Below are 16,462 nucleotides of genomic sequence, written 5' to 3' on the forward strand. Positions count from 1 at the left end.
GAGGAGGAGGAGGAGGAAGCAGATGACAACAACTGTGGGGATCTTGGTGCTTTCTGAGCTGGGTGGTTTTCTTGCAGACGTTTCATGACCCAAACTAGATAACATCCTCAGTGATAGAAGGAGGGAGAGAGGGAGGGTGAGGATGAAGAGGGTTGGGGAGGAGCTCCAAGGCCCCTGGGGGACCCTCAACTATGCCTTGTTCCTTCCCCCCCTTACAGGAAAGTAGTGAGGCGGGTCAGCGTGACCCAGCGCACCAACCTCTACCGGAAGCTGCATGCCAAGGAGGCCATCGTGTGGCAACGGCGGCAGAGCGATGGAGAGCTGGAGGACGAGGACGGACAGGCCGACGGGCAGTTCCAAGTCCAGGTGGGATTCCGAGATGGAGGGGACCCAGCCAGCCCTTCCCTGGCCCCCTCCCCCTCCCCCCTTTTCTTACCCCAGACTCAGACGGGGGCATCTCAAGCGAGGGCTTTGGGCCGGCATCTCTGGGAAAGCCTCGGCTCCGTCCCAGGGTCTTCATCAACGGCCTTTCGTTTACAGGTAGTCCTTGAGTTACGACCACAATTCAGCCCAGAGTTTACGTGGCTAAGTGAAGCATTTGTGAAGTGGACTTTGAGCCATTTTGCGACCTTTCTTGCCACGGTTGTTAAGTGAATCTGGCTTCCCCCTTGCCTTGACTTGTCAGAAGGTCGCAAAAGGGGATCATGTGACCGTCATAAGTACGTGACAGTTGCCAAGCCTCTGAATTTTGATTACATGACCCCGGAGACGTTGCAACGGTTGAGAGTGTGAAAAACGGCCCAAGTCCCTTTTTTCAGCGCCGTTGCAACCTTGGACGGTCACTAAATGAACTGTTGTAAGTCCAGGACTACCTGTAGTTCCCATTGGCTTGAAATCCCCCCACGTCATCTCCGGATTCCCCCCTGGCCCTGCCGAGGCCCTTCCCTGGGGCTTTTGGCCCTCACCATGGAAGGAGGCTCGCCCCCCACAAAACATGGAAACCTGACACTTTCCTGGTGGGGAAGCGATGGCAGAGCAGAGGGGGCTCTCTTCCTGTCTGTGCCCCCTCCCCTTCTCCTCCTAAGCTGAGTCTGCAACCGGTTCCCCCTTTCTACAGGGGGCCCGACCCCCAGCCTCAGAGGCTGCCCTCCCTAGATGCTTGCAGTGAGCACAAGAATGGGTGTTGATGGCATCCCTGTCTTCTGCTCAGCTTAGACCCTCCCTCTCTGCATCCCGGCAGGACCCCGAAGCGGAAGCAGGAGGCCCAGAGGAGCGCAATGGCTCGGCCCCCCCTCACCCCTTCTACCCCAAGCGGCCGGACCGCCCCTCTTCCTACCAGCTGGCTGCCCAGGAGGACCCGGCGTCCGGCCTCAGCAAGGAGAAGGCCCACCACACCTTAGCGGACCTCAAGCGCCAGCGGGCAGCGGCCAAGCTGCAGCGGCCCCACACGGAAGAGCTCCCGCCCAGCCCCGCCGAGGCCCCTCCGGCCCCCCCGGCAGAGCCCAACGCCGTGTACTTTACAGCAGCCAGCGGAGACCCTCCCCTCCTCAAGTTGACTGCTCCGGCTGAAGAGAGGCCGGCCCAGAAGAGGCGATGCTGCCGGCTGATGTGAGCAGTCCTCTCCTCTCGGGCCGGGCCGGCGTCCCTGGTGCTGAGTCCAGTCGAGAGGGTGATTTGGTGGCCCCAGCTGTCTGCACCTGGGGGTGGAATCCCACCTGCCTTGCGGGAAGAGCCCGGCCCCTGGCGAGCCGAATCGGAACGATGTTCTTATGCCGCCTGTCTAGGCCTGGAGATCTCAGGGAGGGCTGAATGCCCCACTCGGCGGAGTAGCGGAGTTGGAAGGGGCCTTGGAGGTCATCTAGGCCAACCCCCTGCTCGAGTGCTGCGGACAAATAGGCCTGGCGTCTGGGCACCGAGGGTGGTGATGCCCAGGAGGCATCGGCTGGGGGTGCCAGGCAGAGATGCGGAGATGGCATGTGAGCCGGTCTGCCTGCACCCGCCCTTCTCTCTGACTGTGTTCCAGCTCGCTTTCTTTGGCTGCAGGACGCGCTGAAAGGAGGCCAGCCCAGGTCTTCAGTCAGCACCCATGCAGTTCCAGCTGCAAAACCCCTGGGGATCATTGGATGGCAGCAGCGAGCCAGCCTTCTTCCTTTCTTTGGCTCCGTTTGGTGACCGAGTGCCTTCTGCAACCCAAAGCCGATAGCCCTCAGCCCAGGGGCTGCCTATTGCCCTGGCAGCCCCCCCCCCCCCCCCCAGGCCTCTTCCGCAGCAGGCAAGGGCCAGCTGGGAGGCCCCTGAGGGGAAGCCTTGGGGGATCGGAGGGGGTAGGAACTGGCAGGCCTTTGGGGCAGCTTTCCCAGCCTTCAAACGGCCTGTGAAGTGATATCAGGGTGAGTTGAGCTTTGGGGAGAGGCTCACCTCTTTCCCTTTGTGCCCAAGGGCAGGGGTGTGTGTATGTGTGTGTGTGTGTGTGAGAGAGAGAGAGAGAATGAATATCAAAGAATTTTAAGGCTAGAAGGGATCTTGGAGAGCTTCTATCCAACCCCTGGCCTTATACCACCCCAGACAACCGAATGTCCAATCTTTTCTTAGCTTTAAGAGGGCAGAAGGTGGGAGGGAGAATGCTGGGGGTGATCCTGACCTCCTTAGCAAGTGGGGGGTGTCTCCAGGGCAGATGGACCCTCCCCCTAGTGCTCTATGCTGACTGTGCCTGGCTGGTTGTGGGAATCCACTTCCTTCTATCCATTCCCTTTCCAAGCTCTGAATTTCCTCCCCCTTTTTTTACACAATACTTTTCTTTTCTTTTTCTTTTTTTTTTTTTTTGTAAAAATTGGACAGTATATTTTTCTAACGGCTCATTTTTAATCCTGGTCGTTTCTCTGTCTCTGGTCAAGCAATAAAGGAGTGCTCTGTCTTTTCCGAGGTCCGTTGGGAACCTGCAACTTTAAGATGGGTGGATTTCCAATTCCCAGAATTCCTGGGGAATTCTGGGAATTGAAGTCCACCCATCTTAAAGTTGACAAATTTGGGGGGGGGGGAAACCAGTTATAGATTGGGGGAAAATGTTTTTGACTTGCTCAAAAATCCCCTTTCTTGCCTCTCTCTCACTTTAAAGTGTGGCCCATCCCTTCCCACTTCTGGGGGGTGGGGGGGTGGGCTGGTCTTACTTTCCTAAATCCTGGGGTCCTGCCGGATACAGAGAAAGGAGGATTAACTGCATGGAAGCAAGATCTGGGCAAGCAAGTGATTTTGTTCTCCTCTGATGCAAACGGGGGATGCTTGGAGCATAAGCTGCTAGTCCTCAGTGAGGAAATGCCCTTTGCCTGCTTTTCTACCTCCCTACAAGCTGCCCTCCAGTCACTTTGGTTTCCGTCCGGAGCAAGACTGAGCTCCTAAAATGAAGTTTTCTCATTTTGGTAGCATGCCAATGTTTCAACCCAGCCCCTGATCCAAAGCAGTCGTTTGGCCATCATGGCAGTCTGGGGTCTGGCGTGCATATCCGGTTCCTCCAATCCCTCCTGATAGGTTTTGTCCTCAGACTTTGGACCATTTTTTCTCTGGACTCGCTCAACCTTATCAATTGCCTTTTTTTTAAAATAAGCGAGGTCTCCAGATCTGGACACCGTTTTCTGAATGGGGCCTGGCCAAAGCCCCACGTGGCGGGATTAGGACCTCCTTTTCCTGCTGGTCATCCCTCTAGTGAAGCACCCCCACCCCCACCCCGAATTTTGTGTGCCTTCAGAGCTGCCTGGCCACGCCGTTTGCCCATTTTGGAGTCGTCTCTTCGGTTGTACTACGGGTAGTCCTTGACTTAACGACCATTCATTTAGGGACCAAAGTTACAACAGCACTGAAAATAGGGATTTATGACTGTTTTTCACACTTATGACCATTGCAACATCCCTGTGGTTGACATCCCTCTGCTGACTCGTACTTATGACAGTTGCAGTGCCTGGGGTCAAGTGACCTTCTGACCAGCAAGATCAGTGGGGAAAGCCAGATTCACTTAACCGGGTTACTAGCTTATCAACTGCAGCGATTCACTTAACAATTGTGGCAAGAGAGGTCGTAAAATGGGAGGAAATTCACGTAACCAATGTCTCACTTAGCAACAGAACTTTTGGGTCATAAATCGAGGACCAGCTGTATGCCAGAGGGTTGTTTGGTCCTGTGTTCCTGGGCCTTTTTGGTCAGGGATCCCGCATCTTCCCTCGCCTACCTGAAGGAACGGGGCAGAGTGAAGGTTTTCGGTCTAAGGCAGGCTGGCAGGTGTGGTATATTTGGAAAAGCTTCATTGCACGTGAAAATGCAGCTTTCTTGACCAGACGGGGGGAAAAAATCAGCGTAGCCTTTTTTCTCTTCTGTTTTTTTGCTCCTGTGTTTTTCATTCTGTCTCTATGGAAGGTGGTTTCTTTTTTTTTAATCGCTTGGTGTCTCATCTGTCCGTCGTCGCCTTCAGGGCCGGCCTTTGATCTGCTCCATCTCTGCCGTGAATTTGGGGAGCTGCAACTGAAGAGAAGAGAAAGGGGCAAATGAAACCCCTCTCCCCCAGGTGATGCCTTTTCTCTCTCCTCCCACCAAAGGGACCCCCTCTCAGTCTCAGCCCCCATACAACCCTCCCCCCTCTCAGCAGCTACAATTCGGCTCATTCCGTACGACACCACAGGCTGCCCTTCCCGGCCTCCTCCTTGGCACAGACCCTGCCAGGGTGGCCCTGCCAGGCCTGGTCCTGCTTCAGGTGGTGGTGGGGGGAGACCAGCTGCCGGTAAACCCCCATTTGTGGCATGCTGCTGTTGCCTTATTGCACGGTCTTGGTGGGTAGATGGCTGCAAAATCTCTTTCCGGGGATTAGGACCCCCTCCTCCCCCTTGAAGCCTGGGAGTGAGCGAGCGGGGAAGGCAGCGGCTTCTGCTTTGCCCCTTTTCTATCATTAAAGGCATTTTGGAAAACTCCCGGGTAGTTGTGTTTCTGTGCGTCTCAGCTGCCCTCTGTGCATCCCATCAAAAAGGGATGTGATAGCTGGGACTCTGGGTGTGGGGGAGGCAGGAGGGGGGCAGAGGTCATCTCTCTGGCAGGGAGGGGAGTGCGGCTGACTCTTCATAAACCGGGAGTGTCCATCCTTGGCCACTTTAAGATCTGTGGACTTCAATTCCCAGAATTCCCCTGCCAGCCATGCTTAATCTTCTCTGTTAAAGTCTGAAGAGGTTTGCACAACATGTTAACATGGACACTGACAAAAAGGCCAGGACTTTGGCCTCAGCTCTGGTGCCCACAGCTCTTCCCTTTTTCCTTCCTTCTGTGCCGGGCTCTCTTTTCACTCACAGCCGAGAAACCGTTACTGGGCAAGAGTGGGCAGCGTCCTTGAGCATCTGACGTGACCAAGTCACCTCCTGATTTCTCCACGAGAAGTCAATTTCTTCTGTATCTTCTCCTCCTTGGCCTCAGTCAAGCCTCTGACATACATTGATGGCCTGTTATTTATATTCATCCTGTTATTCCCTGATGTATATGGGGGGTTGGACTAGAAGACCTCTAAGGTCCCTCCCAACTCCGTTATTCTGTGATTGACGCTTTGATACCTTCTGCTAAGAGGCCCTAAAGACGCCAGAACAGAGGCCGGCAACTGTGGCCCCTTTGCAACCTGTGGACTTCAATTCCCAGAATTCCTGAGCCCAGCCATGCTTTTGGTTCATGCAGTCTAGATGCTTTAAGGCAGGGGTGTCCAACTTTGGCAGCTTTAAATCCCAGAATTCCCCAGTCAGCCCAGCTCAGGAATTCTGGGCGTTGAAGTCCACAGGTTGAGAAGGGGCCCGGTTGCCCACCTCTGCTCCAGAACCTCTTCAGCCTTTCATTTGAGGGACTGCAATCCAGTGTCCCATTTACACTGTATACCCCTTTGTGTAATTAAACAGAAATACACATTTCACACGCAGAGAAGGGTAAGTATAGCCCTACGTTGATCACAGAAGGCTCCAGCCTGCCCCAACAAGACCCACCAAACCCCGTTCCCAAGATTACAAGAACTGGATGCAGAGGCAGCCCCTCCCTTGCGCAGTTGGACAGCATCCTTGAAACCTAACATAGCAAGTACAGAATACGGAAGGGACCTCGGAGGTCTTCTAGTCCAACCCCCTGCTCAGGCAGGAAAAACTATACCGTTTCAGACAAACGGTTGTCCAATTTCTTCTTAGTTCTAGGCTGCTCCAGTTCTTTTCCTTAGTTCTAGGTTGCTTCTGTCCTTGATCGTTTCCCTCCATTGCTTCTTGTCTGGCCTTCAGGTGTCTCAGCAGAGACTCTCAAGGGCACCTGCTTCCGGTCTCCTTCGCAGAGGGCGAATGGCTTCAACCTGGTGCAAGACCTGCCAGGGAAAACAAGTTTTGTGTCACACGCAGAACTGGGAGTGGCCGGGGACTTGGTCTTGGCTGCCAGCTATGGGGCACCTGCAGTAACCAGGCACAGCCCCGTGAGTCAAAAATGCGTGCAACATGAACATCACTTGAAGCCCAACCAAGCAAAGTACAAGCCATTGCGGGGGCGACCATGGCTGGACTGGTACGGACTTTGAGGGTTTTGTTGTAGGTTTCCCTGCTCCAGAATTAGACAGGTGAGACAAGCAAGCCCATGCCTCTGGATTTCCCGCTCCTATTTCAACATCTGGGGTGAATCCAAACCATCTGTTCAGCCTCTGAGCCTCTGGCTGGTGGGCCACCAACTCCGGAAGAATCACTGAAGCCCCAGGGCAAAGCCCCCATCTTCACCTGTGGGGCTCCTGTACTGGGAATTGCCCCAGGCCCACATGTGCCCCATCCCACAGGTGGTCTGCAGGGCTTTGCGTTGGAAATACTTGTTTCCACTCATCAGCTGAGCAAGCCAAACTTGGCAGAAGGTGAAGTTGGTACCTGGTGCATCACAACTACAAGGACTGCTAGGATGGTGAGACATTTGCGTGCCCAATCCGGTCCATTATCCCGGCACACCTGCTTAAAGGTTGGCTAGAGCAGAATCACACAGTAACCCACACCAGGGCTCTTCTCCAACCTTGGCAACTTTAAGCCAGGTGGACTTCAACTCCCAGAATTCCCCAGGCTGGGGGATTCTGGGAGTTGAAGTCTGCCAGGCTTAAAGTTGCCAAGGTTGGAGACCCCTGACCTATGCCGTTTCAGACAAATGGCTGCCCAGTCTCTAAAATCTCTAGTGATGGAGCACCCACAACTTCTGGTGGCAAGCTGTTCCACCGATTAACTAACAGAATAACAGTTGAACAGACCTCTGCTCAAGCAGGAGGCACTATAGTATTTCAGATAAATGGTAGTCCAATCTCTTCTTTAAAATCTCCAGTGATGGAATGCCCACAACTTCTGGAGTTCTGGAGGCAAGCAGTTCCACTGGTTAATTGTTCTGTCAGGAAGTTTCTCCTTAGTTCTAGGATCTTTCCTTGATAAGCTTCCACCAGCTTCTTGTCCTGCCCTCCAGGTGCTTTGGAGAAGAGCTTGACTCCCTCTTCTTCGTGGCAGCCCCTCAGATATTGGAAGACTGCTCTCATGTCACCCCTAGTCTTTCTTTTCATCAAACTACACATACCCAGTTCCTGCAACTGTTCTTTATATGTTTTAGCCTCCAGCCTCCTGATCATCTTTGTTGCTCTTCTCTGCACTCTTTCCAGAGTTATTGGTTCATTTATTTCATCATCCTCTTCACTGCCCTTTTTCTCATAGGCTGCACAGCCTTATAGATCCCAGGCGGGAAAGGTGCCTTGAAGGTAGCATAGCCTCACTTTCCTGTGAGATGACAGGGCAACCTCACCACCGCTACTCAAATCCATATTTTCCCAGGACTGCCCAACTCCTGCATTATGCAAGACCAGGATAAAACTGGTCTTTGAGGAGATGTCCCTTCTGCACCCCTCCCAAAACAGCTTTAGGTCTGAGTCACTGGATTAGGGTGGAACATGGTCAGGATTCCCCAGAGGGCAAAGAGGCAGCGGAGCTTGGAAAGTTTGGGTGGCATGACGAGGGTTACATCAGCGATTCACAGAGTGTATCGGTAGTTATGCAAATAGTTGCTTCACTCTGGCAAGATTCTGTCTGTAGGGGAAGAACAACAAGGAAGCTACTCTCAAGTAAATCCTCGTGTCGTTCTTGGTTCTCGGGGCCTGACAGGACGTCTCTCACAGGTCCCTGATCCCCGATGCAGTGAATTGGGTCAGTACCACCTCAGGAATTAAGCTGGTCTCTCCATTGGATCCAACCATTTATCCAGGTGCTATAAGGATTTCTTCCTTGGACAAGGGGTTGCACTCTTCCAGCCCTAGGAGTCTATGAACCTACACAACATCTGCCTATCCCTATCTTGTTTGCCACCACCCCCCACCTGAAAGTTGTGTTCTGAGTGGTCTCCCACTACCTGAAGACCTCTCCCACAACCACCACGGCAGTACTTCAGTCCTTCACTTCCAACGGTTGGGGCCAAGCTAGAGCCGCCAATTCAGACAAATGCACCCACAGGGAATTAACTCTTCCCAGTGCTCTACGCAGCTCTTGCTGGTTGGTGTGGCTGCATCTAACAGGGAGAGCAATTACCCACTGGGACATTTTGCCTTCAGAAGTTGTGGGGGCTCCATCACTGAAGGTTTTTAAGAAAAGAATGGACAATCACTTGTCTGAAATGGTATCTAGGTTCTCCTGCTCGAACGGGGTTGGGCTAGGAGACCTCCAAAGTCCCTTTGATTGATCTCTCCGTCCCAGGCAGGAATTGGGGACCCCAAAGGCTCCATCTTGCCTCATCTGCCACGGCTTGGCAATTTATCCAGCCTCTGTGCCACAGATTGGGATACACATCCTGTGACCGTACATACCAAACCATTTGGGCCTCTGACTTCAGAAGAACCTCCCCCCATAACTCTATTTCTTCAATGCAGGAACGTGGGGCTGTAAGCACAGCTGGAGCACAGCTGGTGGCTGGAACTGAGGCTCTGCTTTTTCCTGGTCAGGAGTTTAATCTGCTCTGACCTTCCTGAACTGCCTCGGGGTGGGGTGTTTTTTTTTGGCTAATAGGCCCTTGGTTAGTTTCCCTGAATTTTACCTTCCTGGGTTGAGTAACCCTGGTTGGTCAAGAGGGGGCCGTTCCTTGAACCCCTCCCTTGCCACAAAGCCAGCCTCTGCTCCAGCAGAACCTGATGTTCCGGCTGCCGCCCTCTCCCCTTTGCACAGCCTGGCCTACCTGCAGCCACCTTCCCTTGCACCACTTCCTCCGACACGCTCCACGGGTTGCACCCTCCACCCGATGAGCGAGGGAAAACATTTGAACTGTCACTTCTCCTGTTTGCCGACTGGTGAAAAGCTCCCGCGGGTGATGTGAGCTGGGGGGGGGGGTGTCTTTGGCTGGCTCCCAAGTGCACGGAGGGAGTTGTGGGCAGCTCATCTCTGGGGCAGGCCAGCCGGGTTGGACTCTGGACATCGGTCCTCAGGCAAGACAGCAGGTGAGCAAAGGGGTTGGGCAATGGGGCTGGGAGACCGGGCCAGCTGGGGAGCTTCCAGGTGTCCACCTTATGCAAGGCAGGTCATGAGGGCCAGAAGCTGCTGGGTTAAAGGGGCCACCCGCTCTTCATCCAAGGTCCAAGTTTCCTTCTTTGCCCCAGTGAGGTGACTGCAGCTTCTTCTCCTTCTCCTTCCTCTTCCTCTCCATAAACCCCTCTCCCTTCTAGTATGGATGATGTTCCCTAGTTGGGTCATGAAACATTTGCAAGGAAGCCTCCAAGCTCAAAGAGCACCAAGGGCTCTACAGTCCTCCTCCTCCCCTTCCCCCCTCCTCCTTCCTCCTCTACAAGTAATGCCAAATAAGAGGACTCACGGTGTGGTCACGATTGCTGGGATGGTCTGGACAAGACAACTCACTGCCCCACCTGCCCCTCCCTTACTCTACAGCACTTCCCCCCCTCCCCAAAAAAAGCAGGCTGTTGTGTGCTGAGGATGAGGGGGTATCAGAGAAAGGCAGCCCTTGGCAGCTAGTTGGCAGCCCCAGCTCAGCCGGCTCCTGTGCCAGGTGACTCTTTCCTGGAAGACCACAACGGTTCCTCTCCCAGAGGAACCTCAGCTGGCAGCTGCTTGAGATGCTGCCCGACTTTAAAATGAAAAAGTCCCTGTCCTGCTCCTCCCTCCCTCCCTCCCTTCTCTTCTCTTTGAAAACAAGGCTTTAAAGAAGAGATTGGACAGTCTTTTATCCAGAACGGTCCATGGTCTCATGCCTGAGCCAGGGGCTGGACTAGAAGATCTCCAAAGTTCCTTCCGCCCCACTGGGAGCACATAGGTCAGAATGCAGCATTGCAGGCCAACTCTGCCCACACTCTGGAGTTCGATCCTGAGTGGCTCAAGGTTAACTCAGCCTTCCACCCTTCCGGAGTCGGTAAAATGAGGACGCAGATTGTTGTGGGCAAATAGGCTGACTCTGTAAACTGCTAAGCACCATGAAGCGGTATAAGAGTCTAAGGCTATTAATCTATCTTCTATGTTCCAAGAATGTCTCTGCCTTCCACACAGAGGAAGAGGAAGAGGAAGAGAGTCCCATTAATCCTTGGTAGCCAAAAATTAGAAGGCGCCCGTTAGCTCCTTTTCCAACTCGCAGGTTTGAGTCAAAGGCAGAAGTTTTGGGAGTTTAACCCAGATGCGAATGAGCGAATGAGTAAGCTGCAGCTCACCAAGGCCTTGAATCAAACGTGTGAGTCAGAAAACGTGTTACCAGATCCTGGGTGATTTCTCTCTTTCCACTGGTGGATTTGCTCCTGCTGGGTGGATTTCACCCCCCCCCCAAATCTACAGATGAGGTCCGGGTCAGAGGAAGGTGGAAGGGACCCCTTTTGGCCAATAGGTGGGGACGGTGGCAGATCCCAGGTGGCCTGTCCTGCAGCCCTGGGCCTCTGCCCCTCCCCGCCCCCTTGCATAGTTAATAATCCTCAGCCCCCTCCACTCTACAAAGCCTGTGATTTGGAGCCCCTCCCTCTTCCGCAGGAGGAAATGGGGGCTGGGCCTGTTGAAGGCAGTGGGGTAAAAGGGGCATCAGAGGCAGAGGTGGGTTTCAGCAGGTTCTGACCAGTTCTGGAGAACCGGTAGCGAAAATTTTGAGCCGTTCGGAGAACCGGTAGTAAAAATTCTGACTGGCCCCATCTATTCTCTGCCTCCCGAGTCCCAGCTGATCTGGAGGAAATGGGGATTTTGCAGTAACCTTCCCCTGTCACGCCCACCAAGCCACGCCCACAGAACCGGTAGTAAAAAATTTTGAAACCCACAGACAGCTTGGAGACAGCTCGGAGCTGCCAAGGACTGGGACACAGCTGGCGCCCTACACAAACGGGGGGTGGGCCCTGGGGCAACGGGCTCCATTGGTCAAAAGCAGAGGGCAGCCTGTGTGGCTGTGAGAAACTGGTGCTCAGATGTGTCTATGGACATACTCAGCCATCTGGGTCACAGTTGTCCCAAATGGGCTTTTCCAAGAGGCAACTGGATTTTCTTGCTTTTTCCGTGAAGATGTCTCACTTCTCATCCAAGAAGCCTCTTCCCTCCCTCCCTTCCCTCTCTCCTCCCCCCCCTCCTCTTTTGGAAAAGCACCTCTGGTTCATGCTTCACACACAGGCAGATTTTTCAACTGTCCACTTGCTGAAATGTATCCCCCCCCCTCCTCTGCAGGGACAGGTGTCAAATGCCCAGCCAGGGAGCACGTGGGCCCGGCAGTCCTTTCTCGACCGGAGGGTCTGCCGGGAGGGGAGGATCGCGTGGCATCTGGCAGAAGTGATCCAGGGCCACGATTTCCCCCTCTTTAAGCCCCTCACGAGGCAGGCATGGCAGGCAAAGTGAGCTGCACCTTCTCCAAACGCTGCTTGGCCAGGTGAGCGGCAGGCAAAGTCCCAGGGCACGAGGGGGCAAGCGGGCCCCACCGGCTGAGAGTTGGCACACCGGGCATCCCTTTCTGTGGGGCCGTTTTGAAGAGTTAAACCCGGGTGGGCAGAAGGAGGGCCCTGGCCATAGGGGGGCGCCAGAGTCCACTTCTATGTTCTGCCCACAGGGTCAGAAAAGTCAGGATGGCAGCCCTAAATGCCAGTCTTGTGATGCAAGGTGACTGTTTTGACCCCCCCCTTTCCCATGCACCCCATCAGGGTTGGTTTCCTGGGGGAAGGAGAGGGAGGGGCCCCAGACTGCTTCCTTTCAGAGCAATTGCCCCTCTTTGAAAGGCTGATAATTTTGGGGGAAAAAGTATCGACTCTTCTTGGATACCTTTTGATTTATTCTTGGGCTTGTTGAACCTGGCACCTTCTTTGATCTTCTTTTTCCTGCATTGTCTGCCCGTATCCGTAACCTGCTATTTTTACCTTGCCAGGGGTGGGGGGGAGGCTTTTGGGGGTGGGCATGTCCCGAGGGCTTGTATAAATAAGCAAAGCTGGCACCGATTGGCTTTCCTTCATTCCCGACCACCTAAGGCGATGCCCTCTGCATATGCTCAGAGGCCTTAATCAGCGGCCGCTGCCCTCGTCACGCCAAGAAGGCAGCCAGCAAAGGCGATTCCTGGCGGCTGACCCACCGCTGGAAATCAAACGCCGGGCAATTCCTGGCGACCCCCGCCCTGCCTTGCCCGGTCCTGCGGCCGCGGCTCGAGGGTTGGTGGCCCCGAGGGTCTTTGCCAGAGAGGGCCGGGAAGCGGGGGCGCTCGGCCGGACCCCCGGGAGGGCAGGAGGGCAGCGGGGCCGGCGGAGCTGTCCGGGAGCAGTTGATCCGTAAAGGTCAGCCCGGCCCTGCTGGGGGAAGAGGAGAGTTGCAGGGGAGGCGACCGCATGCAGGTAGGGGAGGGGCTGCCCCCTTTGCAGGAGGGGGCGCGCCTAGAAAGGAAGGGCGGCTTTGGGGTGGGGGAGAGACCCGGCGGGGGAGGGGGACAAGGGAAACTAGGGGGCGGGGCGGTCGGTCGGTCCTGGGGCCAACGACAGGAACGCCTGGGACTACAACTCCCATCATGTGGGGTTGGGGGTCGGGGGATGAAAGGGGCTTTTTGCCTCCCTGGATGCGGAGGAGGGGCCCAGGTAGTCTGGTGAGATTTGGCTTGGAAGGGGCTGCCTTCTCTGCCTCCTTAGGGGTCCGGGTTGGAGTAGCCCAGACCCCTTTCTGGGGCACACGAGGGTCCCACCTCTCTGGCCTGGCCTGGCCTGGCGGCTCTGACAACCCCACCCAGGCAGGGGGGAAATCCAACTTTTTTTACTACCTGTGGCTTGGTAGGCGTGGCAGGGGAAGGATATTGCAAAATCTCCATTCCCTCCCCACTCTGGGGCCAGCCAGGGGTGGCATCTGCTGGTTCTCCAAACTGCTCAAAATGTCCACCTACCGGCTCTCCAGAACCTGTCAGAACCTGCTGAATAGCACCCAGGACATCCCAAGAAAGCATCTCTGGCCAAGTCCGGGGTCACCTCTGAGGCTGGCAGAGCCAAGGAGGCCAACAGCCTTTGGGGCTTGGCTGGGGGTAGGTGGAGCTGGGGGAGGGGGCAGACTCTGATCTCTTCCTGCCAAGTGTTTCCCACCAGGGAGAACCTTCCTCCCTCCCTCCTTTCTTCCCTCCCTTTCTTCTCTTCCTCTCTTCCTCCTTTCTTCCCTTCCTCTCTTCCTCCTTTCTTCCCTTCCTTTCTTCCTCCTCTCTTCCTTTCCTTCCCGCTTCCTTCCCTCCCTCCCTCCTTTCCTCCCTCCCTCCTTTCTTCCCTTCCTCTCTTCCTCCTTTCTTCCCTTCCTTCCTCCTTCCTTCCCTCCCTCCCTCCCTTCCTCCTTTCTTCCCTCCCTCCCTCCTTTCTTCCCTTCCTCTCTTCCTCCTTTCTTCCCTTCCTCTCTTCCTCCTTTCTTCCCTTCCTTCCTCCTTCCTTCCCTCCCTCCCTCCCTTCCTCCTTTCTTCCCTCCCTCCCTTCTTCCCTCCCTTCCTCCCTCCTTTCTTCCCTTCCTCTCTTCCTCCTTTCTTCCCTTTCTCTCTTCCTCCTTTCTTCCCTTCCTTCCTCCTTCCTTCCCTCCCTCCCTCCCTTCCTCCTTTCTTCCCTCCCTCCCTCCTTTCTTCCCTTCCTCTCTTCCTCCTTTCTTCCCTTCCTCTCTTCCTCCTTTCTTCCCTTCCTTCCTCCTTCCTTCCCTCCCTCCCTCTCTTCCTCCTTTCTTCCCTCCCTCCCTTCTTCCCTCCCTTCCTCCCTCCTTTCTTCCCTTCCTCTCTTCCTCCTTTCTTCCCTTCCTTCCCGCTTCCTTCCCTCCCTCCCTCCCTCCCACTGCTTGCTCTCTGAGCCTGATTCCCAGAAGGCATCCCAGGCAATGCTCTCTGAGAAAGGCCTCCTTGAAGGAACTCCCCAGAAATGGGGGGCTGCCTTCTGGCCTCTCCAGGCACAGTTGGGGTGCCCTTGGTGGCCCTGCGGAGGAGGGGGTGTTCCCGTTGGCACCGGGTCTTCCCTCCTTCTGATTGGGTGCAGTCAGGCTGGTGAGCTAATGATTATGGGATACCTTCAGCCAAGTGAGACTTTGACCCGATTTATCTGGAGTCTCAGCCCAATATCTCCATTACTTCTTGATAAAACTCCTGCCCAACGCTTCCTTCGGGAACGCCGGCCTCCCACCAGGAAACCCTGCGAGGTAGGTAGGTTGGTCTCAGGAGGAGAGCTTCCCCGGCTGTGTTTGAGTGGGGGGGCATTGCGAGTTGGGTCTCCAGACCAGACCCTTCCCCACTGGAACCCCCGACCCTTCCCCAGCTCTTGGGCTGAGAGGGAGGGACTGGCCAAGGAACCCCATGGCTGCCCCCATGACTAGAGCCGGGTCTCCCTGTCCCACACCAGCCCCTTCCCCTCTGCCCAGCCTGGTGGTCCAGAGCCACAGGATATTTAGGATGTTTCCTTCCCTGACTCTGTCTTTTGTGTGTCTACGGGGGGCAAAGCATCTCTCTCCCCCCCACCTCTCTCCCTCCTGTTCTTTCTTTCCCTTTCTCTCTCAATCCCTCTCTCTGTCTCCCTCCCTCCCTCACATTCTTTCCCTTTCCCTTTCTCTCCCTCTCCCCCTCACTCTCAATCCCTCTCTCCTCACCTCCATCCTTTATCCTCTGATGGTTGTGCAAATTTCCACAGGGGCTTTGCATGATTTTGCAAGCTGAGTTCATCTTTTAACAGCAGATTTAGGATATTCTTCTAAGTACAAGATAGTCCTCGTTTAGCTATTGTTTACAATTGGGACCAGCCACTCAGTCATTAAGCAAAGTAGTCACTAAATGAAACCATGCATTGGGCTTAAGATCTTACTTCATCTTTCTTGGCTCTATAGACCTGCAAAGGTTAATAGATTAGTTCACAGAGTTACTTTTTAATCACGGTTGTAACTGTGAACGGTTGTTGTACAAGGCAGTTGCTAAATGAGGACTACCTGTGTGAGCTCCAACCCTGAATGCCTTCCAGGAACTGGCCACATTTGCCTGACATCCTAAGGTGGTTTATCCACAGACCTAAGAGAGTGGCTCTCACAAAACACGTGTTAATAAATTAACATTGGGGGGGAATGTCACTGATTGAATTATATGCTAACCAAACATGTCACATAATTTAGCCTATAATTTATTGTAAGATAATTTGCTGGGGGGGGGGGGTAATAGAAAAATTTAAGTTGTGTACAGGTAGTCCTCGACCTATGACCGCAACTGAGCCCAAAATTTCTGTTGCTAAGCGAGACAGTTGTTAAGTCAGTTTTGCCCCATTTTATGATCTTTCTTGCTGCAGTTGTTAAGTGAATTACTACGGTGGTAAAATTAGTGACATGGTTGTTGAGTGAATCCGGCTTCCCCAGATAGTCGAAAAGTCGCAAAATGGGACCACATGACCCCCAGGGACACTGCAACTGTCATAAATATGAGTCAGTTGTCAAGCATCCAAATTTTGACCGTGTGAGCAATGGGGCGGCTGGCAATGGTCATAAGTGTGAAAAACGGTCCTAAGTCACTTTTTTCAGAACCCTTTGAATAGTCACCACATGAATTGTTGTAAGGATTATCTCTACAATTATAATTATTCTATTATTTTAAAGTTATTCTATTCTGTTGCTGCCTTTTCCTCTGGTTGGTGCGATCAAATTATTAACTTTTATGACGCAGCCTCAATGCTGAATGTAGGGGCTCATTTTGGGGCTGGGGGTGGCAAGCGGTGGTCTTCTAAGGTGGCCTTCAAAACCAAAGGGGTGGGGGCTACCTTCACCCCCCATTTCTGGATGAGGGGGGGTTGATCCGGGGAAGGCATCAAGCACTGTATGGCCAGTTCATCTGACATCCTATGGAGCTGTGTGTGTGTGTCGCCCAATGTTGACCGCTGCATCTGTTGAACTTCTGACTGCTGGGAAGGAAGCCCAGGATCTCTGTTTTCCTTGGTTGGAGTTTGAACAGGGAGGGTCCCAAGGCAGAGAGTAGATTGCTCAGGAGGAAGGGCGGAAGGCGG

General features: G+C 54.1%; 2 protein-coding genes and 1 long non-coding RNA gene across 8 annotated transcripts in view; 2 read left to right on the top strand and 1 right to left on the bottom strand.

Annotated features, from left to right (window-relative positions):
• PPP1R16A (protein phosphatase 1 regulatory subunit 16A) overlaps positions 1–4,949 on the top strand; it is a 39,607-nt gene extending 34,658 nt beyond the window's left edge. For 2 of the 4 annotated variants that reach the window (XM_087891463.1, XM_087891465.1), the window contains 2 exons: positions 219–366; positions 1,211–4,949. In XM_087891463.1, coding sequence (XP_087747589.1) covers positions 219–366; positions 1,211–1,612 — 550 coding nt within the window. In that variant the 3' untranslated portion in view covers positions 1,613–4,949. The remainder of the gene's footprint in view (positions 1–218; positions 367–1,210) is intronic. The other 2 variants (XM_087891464.1, XM_087891466.1) reach the window with 1 other exon arrangement.
• LOC148114997 (uncharacterized) lies at positions 4,400–6,358 on the bottom strand. The gene is made up of 2 exons (XR_015733623.1): positions 6,157–6,358; positions 4,400–4,509 (listed from the first exon to the last, which is right to left on the bottom strand). It is a non-coding gene; the product is annotated as an uncharacterized LOC148114997 (long non-coding RNA).
• Positions 6,359–9,167: 2,809 nt separating this feature from the next.
• The window catches only part of GPT (glutamic--pyruvic transaminase), a 37,058-nt gene continuing 29,763 nt past the window's right edge, over positions 9,168–16,462 (top strand). Inside the window, exon 1 of one of the 3 annotated variants that reach the window (XM_060682179.2) lies at positions 9,168–9,478. Coding sequence is in view for 1 of the 3 variants with exons in the window: in XM_060682177.2 (XP_060538160.2) it covers positions 11,831–11,877 (47 nt within the window). In the remaining 2 variants the exon portion in view is untranslated. Of the gene's footprint in view, positions 9,479–11,729; positions 11,878–14,556; positions 14,628–16,462 lie in introns of those variants that run through there. The other 2 variants (XM_060682177.2, XM_060682180.2) reach the window with 2 other exon arrangements.

This window comes from Pantherophis guttatus, chromosome 3 (genome assembly GCF_059756535.1).
Source record: "Pantherophis guttatus breed Tessera chromosome 3, ASM5975653v1, whole genome shotgun sequence".
Taxonomy (NCBI): domain Eukaryota; kingdom Metazoa; phylum Chordata; class Lepidosauria; order Squamata; family Colubridae; genus Pantherophis; species Pantherophis guttatus.